The sequence below is a fragment of the Pholcus phalangioides genome, unplaced genomic scaffold (assembly GCF_987345545.1).
Source record: "Pholcus phalangioides strain wild (caught in Gottingen) unplaced genomic scaffold, Ppha-v1.0 ptg000001l_1, whole genome shotgun sequence".
Taxonomy (NCBI): Eukaryota; Metazoa; Arthropoda; class Arachnida; order Araneae; family Pholcidae; genus Pholcus; species Pholcus phalangioides.
In genome coordinates, this window is record NW_028301594.1 from 2,144,359 (window position 1) to 2,155,419 (window position 11,061).

At 32.1% G+C, this 11,061-nt stretch overlaps 1 protein-coding gene across 1 annotated transcript; it reads right to left on the reverse strand.

Moving 5' to 3' along the window:
• Window positions 1-563: 563 nt before the first annotated feature.
• Window positions 564-10,874, reverse strand: LOC149089662 (cyclin-D1-binding protein 1 homolog). Its single transcript, XM_089234713.1, has 9 exons — window positions 10,734-10,874; window positions 7,912-7,968; window positions 7,179-7,340; window positions 5,012-5,102; window positions 2,965-3,032; window positions 2,801-2,877; window positions 1,956-2,276; window positions 927-973; window positions 564-732 (listed from the first exon to the last, which is right to left on the reverse strand). Exons 1-9 carry the CDS (start codon window positions 10,810-10,812, stop codon window positions 624-626), a joined length of 1,011 nt encoding a protein of 336 aa, XP_089090839.1. The 5' UTR covers window positions 10,813-10,874; the 3' UTR covers window positions 564-623.
• Window positions 10,875-11,061: the final 187 nt, after the last annotated feature.

Sequence of the window (11,061 nt, forward strand, 5' to 3'; positions counted from 1 at the left end):
TTTTTCCACAAAAAAACTTGGCTTATACACGAGTATATACGGTAAGTATTTTCTTAGAATTAAACATGCAGAAAATATATTTGTGAAATATGTGTTGTATTTGTTAGAAACTGCTTGTAAAGTCAATATATAATGTACTTGTATACAATAAATATTTTCCAGATGATTCAAATGATCTCAGAATCGAAAATAGAGCAGAAACAAATATTTATAATGTGCATAAGCAGATTCATTGAATAAAAGTGAAATTGAATGGATACTGGTTTTTTTTTTTTCAGAATTATTAGTGATTTTATGCTGCATTTTCAACTTTCAGTGAAGTAAATGACCCTTTTTTTCCCATGCATGGGAAATTTCGCAAATATCAAAAACACATACTGTACCTCTCTAAACATGTGGTGGCTGTTATGTTTTTCAAAGCACAATATTCTAGAGTTTGTGATACTTCTCACAATATCTAATTCATATTTAACAACTTAAAACTGAAATATGTGGTTACTTACTAAAATATAAAAATCTTTGTTTTCAATTGCTTCTCAAATAGTCAAAATCAGCATAATTATTAAGTTTTGAATTATTTATTATAAAACATTTTAAACATTTACAAGTCATATTCACCACAGTCAGTCTGTGGTTATCCTTTCGTTTATCAATGCCCAATTGTGATCAAGAGCTGTGTGTAAAAATGCAACCCATGTCAATTCAGCTCTTGAAATTAGGTGACTGCTGTTTCTATAAGTGAAAAAAAAAATTGATTAATGTAAAAAAAATAGACATATCAATTTTCATTCATTCTTATTTCTTCTTTCATTATGAATTTGGACCTTAAAATTTTCTGAGGTATGACATAGATTATTCCCTGAAAATATTAAATCACATGAAAATAAGTGGTAATTTAAAACTTGACTTATAAGGAATCTACTTACTCCAAATAGTTGAGGAGGTTTTTACTGTTGGAATGTACATACAAGCCCTTAAAGGAAAAAAAAAATGATTAGAGAGACTTCATTTTTAATACCATTTAATCATCTTTGCAATCTACCTCAACCAGCTTCTCTTATTTTACCACCAACAACTCTGGTCATATCACCATATAGCAATTCACTACCAGTTGGGTTGGAAATGATTTCCTCAGGTTCAGTAGGGAAAGAATTTATCTGTATCCTTCCCTAGGATCGAACCTGTGCACCTCAACGAGCTGGAACCATGACAACATCACAATGATACAAAAATATTTGTAGAAAGAAACGAGTGATTTTAAGAAAATTATTTCACCTAAATCATTAAATTGGTAAATAAAGAACATGTATGTGTAATAAATGAAAAAAAATTCTCTTTTAGGAGAAAAGAAAAATCTATGTAATATTTTTAGGAGAAGAGATAGAATTCACTAGGAAGTGCTAAAACAGGAGCAATATATTTTGCTATCAGAAAGTGGTTATTATAAAAATCATATCTTAGATACTCTTCATTCAAACAAAATTAATGAACTGATTATAATAAAACATTATCTGTATTTACTTGCATATAGGACAAGGTATGATTTTAAAGATCAAAATGAGGAAAACTAAATTTATTCTTTATTTCATTCATTCACAGATAATTGCATAAAATGCACATATTAAGGCAAACATCCAAGTTTCAAAATGCTATAATCTTTCGTCTACTCTGACTCTGCCTCCAGATTTGTTACAACAAGTAGCAAGTTGTGAGCATTAGCCTGTTTGATGTGGCCAGTTGGGTCACCTCATGATTTTTTGCAGTAGGCCAGTCTGTATACAGTTTCCTCAGGCAATCCTAAAAAAATTACTTTAAAAAATGCAATGAATATCGCTTGCACAAATAGGATCTAAATTTTTAAAGCAGTAAAATTTGAATAAAAATCTTATCTTATATGCAAGTAAATACAGTATTTCATGTTTTTAAAATGCAAGTTGCTATCAAATGTAACATACATGATCAATCACAGCTGAACGATATAACGGAGGGTAAAGAGAAGATGCAAGATTATCCACATAGGAACTGCTTGATCCAACGATGCCAACAAAACCATCTAGCTCTTCCATTAGAGATTCGTCATCACCCAGAGCTCGTTCTTTAATTGAAGAATAGGATTTTTTCAGAACACTTTTGCAAGCTTTTATAAGTCCAAGACTGGGTATGACAATATCACGATCTGAATCAGACCAGTTGTCAGGACATGGTATTCTTATACCATTCTGTAAGAAAGCATGCCGCATCTCTTCCTCATTATTGTCAGCTTCACTTTCTAAAGCCTGTAATTAATTATTGCAAAGTTTCTTCAGTTTCACTAAAAAATCATAACCTTCTGATATAAAAATATAATTTGTTCTAAAACTTTCATGAAGGAGAAAATTATCACTGCACAAAGACAGAGGAATTAACCCATCATCTACTGATGGTACTTTGAAGTACCAGGTTAGATAATTTGTTATGTAACTAATTAATACAATGTGAAAAACAGTATTTTTCTAATTTTCTTGTCTTTAATTAGGACTAAAATGACCACCTGAATGATTTACACATGACAATTATTTATTATTTTCACAATATTTATAACAATTTTCGTATTCTACTTTTTATAATGTGGTAGATAAAAGATTAAATGCATATTGCCATTTTTTAAATCATCACAAGTACTCCAGCAATTTTTCAAGAACCCTAGTTCAAGTGAAAATTTTTTCCTTAAGAAAAAAGTTACTGGTAAAGACATAGTGAAAATAAGTCGTTAGTATGTCCAAATTTTGAGCGCAACAAATTGTGGTGTATGAAAACTTACATCAACTAACTCAGACACAGCATCATTCACTAAAGAATATTCAGCATCACAGACAGCAAGTACAGCCTCCTTATTATCTAGAAACCAATGAATCTTATTATTCCCAGAAAAACTTATTTGTACTTATCACAAAAAAAACAGAAAGAAAAAAAAAACATATCTACCTTTAGGCAGACTGTCTACTCTTTCACATTTCTCCCAAACGTTACCCACGGTCTGTAAAACATTTTTGCTGGAACAAGTAACATGCTATTAATTGTTTAACAATTAAAATATAAGAACATGAATCAGAAAACTGAAAGCTTTTGCTTTTCTGGTTTAGTCTCATAGTGATTTGATGATAATGCATATATTTCATGTTAGCAGAGCTAGAACAGGCAATAGGTAGATCAATACCTTTAATAAAGTTCAAGTCATACCAAAAAAAATGATAGCACATTTTTATGAATAGGTTTGAAATATTAATACATTTTAAGCACATAAGGTAAGTGCGCCAGTATTGGCCCACTTTTCTTAAAAGTATTTCAATATTAAAGATTAATTACAAGAAAAAAAATCTGAATAGTTTGAATTTTGTCCTACCATATAGCAAGTCAGTTTAGTTTTCAATTTGTGTTGAAGCTGGATGAATTTTTTTTAAAGTGGGTGAAAAGGAAATGCTTCAACTGATCCTTACTACTTTTTGTAAGACATGGTTTAAACATTTTCCCCCCTTCCACAGTACATTTCATTTTGTTTTAAAGTGTCATTATTTCATATCAGTACATTCTGAATATTTTATAGATTGTGGTTTAAGGACATGAAATTGATGGTAAATAAATTTAAGGCCCACTTTTGTGCCAATTTTTTAATTGTTCCAATAGCGGGCCACATGGCTTTCTTGCAGTTATCAATCATGCTAGAGAGATGTCTTTTGTAAACAATCTAAATGCTATTGCTCTGGGCATATAACATACATTACTGCGCATTAAAAATATATTTTTCTTTCAAAAGCTCTTTTCTCTGGCTAGATATGCAGACATTTGTAGGCCAAAAAAAAAAAGGCATGGCAACTTTTTAAACGTTTCAGTACTTTAGAAAACGAATAAAAAACACACCAAAGCTTTGGAAACAGACAAAATCGAGAGGAAAAGTAAATAAAGCATATCAAAAGAAAAATGGAAGAATCTTCAGTGACCTTGTGTCACTTAAAATAGTCTAAAAATAGTCTCAAAAGTGCATTCATGAATAGTTCAGGAAATACAAGGGAAAAATAATATCTGTTGAAGATTTGAGATCAATAAGAAATAACAAAGTTGTGTTTGAGTAGAAAATATGGTCAATGTAAAATTTTCCAGATATTACTGCATCATAACCACAGTAAAATTCACCACCATGTTTTTTTAATAAAAAAAAGTAGAGTTTTCAATAGAAAGTGTTATTACCGACATCCCTGTTAAACGCATTATTTTTCCCTTGATTGTGTTCTTTTTACAGTTATATTAATAATAATGAAGGTAAAGTATAAATTTGTCCTTTTTTTTTATCAATGTTAGAGGATTACTGGTACATTAGGATACTATGTGCCACTCTAATTTCAAGTGTGTTCATTTTTATTTTTTTTACAAAATTTTGAAGCAAGTCTTCAACTTTTTATCTAATAACAATGATTGATAAGAGTGTACATCAGGGTTTAAGCTGGATAAAAAATTCCTTTCGCAAAAAAGCGAAAATGGGAGGAAAAGCTTTAGCAAAATGCTGCAACGCTAATGTAATGTTTTATGGTTGGACGTCTCGTTGCGTACCTCCTGTACGCATTTTTGCAAAAGTGGCTGCTACTTTTTGCGCATTCTACGATTTTCTTTCACATTTTTCGCAAAATGCGACCGTAGCTTAAACCCTGGTGTACATTATGTTAAAACATAATTATCAAATGTCGGTATTTGTCCTACTTGTAGGTTTACATAGGTAAATGTCCTGTATTTTAATATAATGAATTCAATGTTCTTAAGTAGCCAACCACTGGTGCATTTACCTTAGATTAAATTTGGATTCAAGAACTTTCTAATTGGTAACTTTCCATTAGAGATCATTGAACAGTCTTTCATATTACAGAAAATTATTAATTTAAATGAATTCATTAAATTGCATAGATTTAGAACTATGGTTGCATAAGTTTAGTGATAACTGTTTTGTGTACCTATATTCATTTACATTATACGAGTATCTTACCTAGATCTTTGGGCTGCAGCAAGAGACATTTCTTTTACAGCAAGCACAACTGGGCATACAAACTTCCGAATTTCTTCCAATAAAGTCTTACCTGAAATTGATGACATAATACCGTGTGAAAAAATAAAACTATTTAAAACCATGGATATGTGTAAACAGTCAATATTTAAGAAGGCTTATGCTCCTGTGCAGCTAAACATTTTATGCCCCAGTGTCCAACCACCAAGCAGGTTGCACGAACACCATCCCTTTTGTGTATCCACGCATACAGTCGACATTTGGTATTCGCGGTCTCTTCCCCAGTTTTCTGGATAACAATCTTGCGATGAAAATTTGTGTATCAGAACAAAATATAAGTTGCATCGATATTCAACAAAATTTCACCGAAAACAATCTTGAGATGAAAATTTGTGTATCAGAACAAAATATAAGTTGCAGTGTTAAATAAATATTTAAAAAATCCCAGCTAAATGTTTCTCTGGTTCTTCTGAAATGTTTCTACAAGACTGTTGAAACTGAAATTTATTACACACATAATATAAATAGCACACACAAAAATAAAACACATGCAATACAAACACAATATATAAAAACATATATAACATATATATTAATATTTATGTATTAGCCCAATGGATTATGTAATCTTTCAGGGCATATTCATACTATATATATTGGGGGGGTAAACAATAGACCAATGATGTACAGTATGGGCAGACAATAGACCAATGATGTACAGTATGGGCAGACAATAGACCAATGATGGCATAGTTCAAGATATAATATTCAGTCCTCATTACATTCGTAAAGAGAAAAAAAAAGTTTATATAAATAAATTAAATCACATTGATTTTGTTTATTAGTAGTTTTTTAAATTTTATTAATGAATTTTCATTGCACAAATTTCTGTTGTTTAAATGTTTCTGAAAGTAAAAAAAATTGCAAGGAAAATTCAAAACTTTGATAAGGGATAGCTTCATTGCTGTGGTTTCTTGTTGTTACAGCATCAGTGAATCTATTCAAAGAATCATGTCAAGAAATAAGAACTATAATTTGATCACTTATTGCTGTAGCTACATCTGCTGTTAGCCTTGGATCCACGTCCCACATGTAGGAAGTACTGTTTTTCTGTGGGTGCGATAAAAAGTGGTATGTATGTTATGTATTGCATAACTTGTATACTGTAATCACCATTGTTCTGCAAACCCGTAAGCATTGAGGGAAAGAATAAATCACATCTCACAGTATTTTTTATGAACAATGGAAAAAAATGTGGACTGTGGAAACACTTTTTTCTGGATTGTTTATGGAGAAACGTTTACTGATGTACACATAGAAGAAATTAGAGACTTAATTAGCAGTAATCGAGCTGACTGCTTCTGGAACCGAAGCAATATCCAATGAAGATGTTTAAGATTGCAAAGTAGAAGACGAGTTCACTATCAGCAACATAGCGAGGGCTTCAAAGTTTAAATCGGCAATGGATTGCTTCCATGAAACAGACCCATCTATGGTATGTTTTCACATGTAAAAAGAAAATTGGTAGAGGAATTCTTGATACCATACTCTAACAAATTAAATGAAATTTAGAAGAAACGGCTAACAGACTCATGTTGTTCCATCAGAAAACATTGTCTAGAATCACTGGACCCCTCCCTCATTCTACTTCTTCCACACAAAGCAGATACGGTATAAATCAATATACAATATACTATAAAACATAAGTTTATGGTTTGTGTTATTCGAGGATTTTCCATAATCAGAGCAATCCCCAGAATGTAATCCCCTGCGAATACCAAACGACGACTGTACTTTCCAAGAACTGCCCCTCAAATTTTACCATCCAGTGAAGTTGCCGCATGCCTAAATGCAGTGTCATGTATGTACGCATATTCAACAGCAACTACTCAAAGGCAAATTTTTAACCTTTTGGATGCACACTAGAATATATTTGAGTGCTGATATTGAGGTGAAATGAAAGTGAGTTGATTACTATCAAAAGTAAGTAGTTAGTTAATAGTTAGTAATAGTTAAGTACTTTGGTTTGGCTATTTATTTTATGAGGATCAGTAAAAAGCAGTTTAGATATGTTTATATAAAACTAAAAATTTAATGTCATTCAAATTTCAAATTATATAAATTCAGAAGAGGAGGAAAAATATATCACCTCTGCAGGATGGGAAACTTGTGAACAAGGCTACAAGGCTATCAGTGACTTTTTCAATGTTATTAACCAGAGACTGACACTCATCGAATGAAGGCATGGGAGGTTTTGCAAAAGCCATAGAAAACTTGGTTGCTTCATGAGACAACAGTTTCGTTGCTGAAACTAAGAGAGAGAAAAATGAAAAATACGCACTCCCATGTATATTTCTATTTCAAACCATTGGTGATCATTTTCGTGAGTAAACATTTATAATTTTCAAATTTTTTTATATTTATTTGGAAATACATTTACAATATGCTTTGTCACTTTAGTGGTAAAGCATATTAAATGTCTCCAATTGGAAAAACTGAATAAACAAAGGAATTGATACAAGTGTGGAAAAATAGATGAAATAAAAATCACCAATCATTAAGTTACCTTATGTAAACAGAGAAATATTATTGAATTTGCAAAAAATTACAATTTCAGTAAATAGTTTCATAAATCAAGCTTTCACCATTACCAGTATATTCACTAAAGAGCACTTGAAATCAGATAATGTCAGATCACAGTATAAGGCCTACCACTTTGAATTTCATCAGCTTATAACCTTTTTAAAAAAGTCCTGACAGTATGATTAAAAATTTGAGCAAGCTCATTATCAAGTCATCCCACTTATGAAGCCATTTTTATTCTGTCCCCCAGGGGTGGCATTATGAGATGTCTTAATGTAAAAAAAGAAAATTTTACATACCAAAGTATTTCCAAAACTCTTCGAGGTCAAAGCTTTCATTTTCATCGCAGACTGAATCTTGAGGGAGAAAAAAAATTATTGTTAATTGTCTTTAAATTTATTTCACTTCAAAGTAACAATGATTTTTGAATAATACTGAGAAAAAAAATTGCCCAAATTAAGCAAAAATTTTTAAGTAAACTCCTTACTATTCATTAACATAGTCAAGCCTTGATTTAATTAACATCACCATTCATTTCACAGAATTCTGGCATTGTAACGAGTTTGACTTGACTTGGAATCACAATTAAATTTTGTATTGGCATCTAGAATTCTTCATGTGTGATCACTAAATCGGGGTTTGAGGATAACATAAAATTTTCAAAATTCATTTCAGCATGCCTGCCAACACGAAAAAGGATCACCAAGTATAAAAAAGATTATTCAGATGGTTAAAAATATGCTTGGCTCTTAAGAAATTTGGCTGGCACCTGCATTTTTCTTCAATTTGTCAAGCCCTGGTAAACCCTATGTATGGAAGATTTGTTCACCAATGATATGTAGAATGAATGTGTGAAGCTATGGAGCAAATGAACAAATGTGTGAAGCTATGGAGCTAATGAACAAATGTGTGAAGAGGCTACTCAATTTACAATGTGGCCAGAGTACCAATATAGTAATTATAGTAATTCACATTTTTATTCAGTTTTTTATTTTTAAATATTTTTTTTTCAGATTGAACGTTTTACTTTAAAATCTCATATTTGTTTCATTTATCATTCCAATTTGAATGCAATGAAACGCCTATACTGTGTAATGATATTCAAAGAACCAGAGAAATGCCTCTTCGACAGAGTATAGGTTAATTTCCAAAACAAAAAGTTTTTTTGTCGCCTAGTTTCTTACTACACCAATATACAAATATGTCGTCAACATTATCCTCCCTGATGCTAAAACTTCGATTTTTTCAGCGTTCTGTCTTGCCTGTAAACCTAACCAATAGCCCAAATTGGATCTGCTGATAAAAACATAGTTGCCAAACAGCCATATACAGTATATTGGGAATTAACTGATGGAATATATTAATACTGTACCATGAAAAGTGCATAGGGATCAGAGTAATATTATTATATAGGTGATTATTGTTATAAAAAATATAGTTATGTAGGATTTTCACTTTCAAACTGCTCAAATTCAATTTTTGCTCAAAATTATAGGCTTTAGAGATGTATTGAGATTTAGCTTGTATCATCGATTTCGTGAAACAAATTCCATAAAGCTGGCCATAGCAAAGTAAAATAAAAGAAATAATACCAATGAAATAAGGGACTTTTAACACAGAAATACTTGTTCATTTATAATGTAAAAAGATTAGGCCTATTTGAGAAACAATCTTGGGCCCTGCCAGCAACTACAAGTGCTGTCTTTCCTTCAAACTGAGCACAACTCCAAAAATTGCCATAGGCAATTTTCTGTCGAATGTGTTGTGCCAGAAGTGTGCATGTGTACCTAATAGTTCAAGTGCATATCTAGTATTTAGAGTTATCAACCGTCCTCCTTTTTGATGTCATTTCAAGCATCCTCCTACATTCAGAAAATTCAGCCTTTTGTCCTTCTTTTCAGGTTTCCGGAGGAAATTATTTTTCTTATTTTCTGGGAAAAACTTTTATTCCTTCTTTGAAACATATATTTCTTCCCTTATATGAGTGTCGTCCCCCCCCCCATACGCATTCACCAATAGCCATCGAAACGCCAAGAATTTTTCCAGTTTCTGCTTATTTTAGCACTTCTGATTTAAAGTTCACAAAAGTTATTGTTGTGGCCAGTTTTATAAGTCAGAATAGTGTCACCATCTATTGTGTAGATGAGTGATGTCACTAAGGGTGGACACACGTGTGCAGACGTTTTTCTTTCTGTTTTCAAACCTGGGAACCCTACTAGTATTGAGATTGAATTTTTATTGCTGCCATCTATTTTTCATATTATGAGATAAATCATTCTACACTTCTATACAGAATACTTGTATCCTTGTAATAGCATGTTTGTACTTTAAAGCAGAGTTTTAGTAGGAGCAGTTTTTATTTTTTCATCGAGTGAACCGAATTGGACCGTTTTGAGTGGGCAGAAATGTATTATTTTATCACGTCTGTGTTTTCCTAGCATGGCACATCAGTTGTTCTGTCTTCCGCATACTCTGGTCTGAAGAGAAAGGAAAGAAAACAACAAAAATGAAGAGAAGATTGGCAAAACACATTTGACTCCTCTGGAAAGTCTCCCAATCACAGTCGACGTAAAGCACAGGCGTATTATGGTCTGTAGGAAAACAGACGTGCTGTTTTCCCTATTGATGAGTGGACACTGTGCCACACTAGGGCAATTCACGTTACACATGTCACACATCAAACCTACTCCATCGAAAACTCACATAAATGATTGAATATTTGTACCCTTGTAAGCTCGTTGTTCTCTGTGGAGAGAACGGGAAGATCAGCTCACATCCCAAATGTAGCCATTACCAATGCCCAACTTTATCATAAGGATGTCGTGGTTAAACAGTAATTGGGGAACTTGTGCTGTGGGAAAATAACTCTTTGATTAGTGAATATATGTATTATCAGATCTTTGCCCCCCTCCCCTAAAATTGTGGAGACCTTCTTGCCCATTGGAAACCGGGACCTCATCATTGCGCTATTTTAACCTCGTAGAATTAAATCCAGTGCAGTATATAGATTTTATTCTCGGAAATATGACCCTGAGAATTTGACACACATTCCTAGTAAGGAATAACAACAACAGCCTATCACCATTGTTACCGCAATACGGAATTACTGAGCGTTAGTTACCTTTAGCTTTATGATACAGTTCCTCCAATTTTGTTTCCAAATCTTTCAACACAGGTCCTAGGTTAGAGGTGGCCATCATTTACATAAAAATTGGCTACAGCATCGTTGAGTCGTGGACGTTCAAATTGTAAACAAACAGTTCAAGTAAAAAGCCTTGGGGATCGTAAAAAAAACTTTTCAAATATTTTCAGCATACTTTTAGATACGCAAATTATAACCATTCAGAAATTATTGATTATAATTATAGTCATTTTAACAATTACCCGAATTAAAAAATTATTTTAATTTTTTTTTTAATCTTTAAGATAGCTCCTCCTTTATCTCCGAA

What these genes read in the sequence shown, in the direction of transcription:
- LOC149089662 (XM_089234713.1), bottom strand. Translation starts at nt 10,812, where the DNA reads ATGATGGCCACCTCTAACCTAGGACCTGTGTTGAAAGATTTGGAAACA. An exon ending in ACTGTATCATAAAGCTAAAG is followed by an intron (nt 7,969 to 10,733) that starts GTAACTAACGCT and finishes TTCTCCCTCAAG; the next exon opens with ATTCAGTCTGCGATGAAAAT. An exon ending in GTTCAGCTGTGATTGATCAT is followed by an intron (nt 974 to 1,955) that starts GTATGTTACATT and finishes TTTTCCTTTAAG; the next exon opens with GGCTTGTATGTACATTCCAA.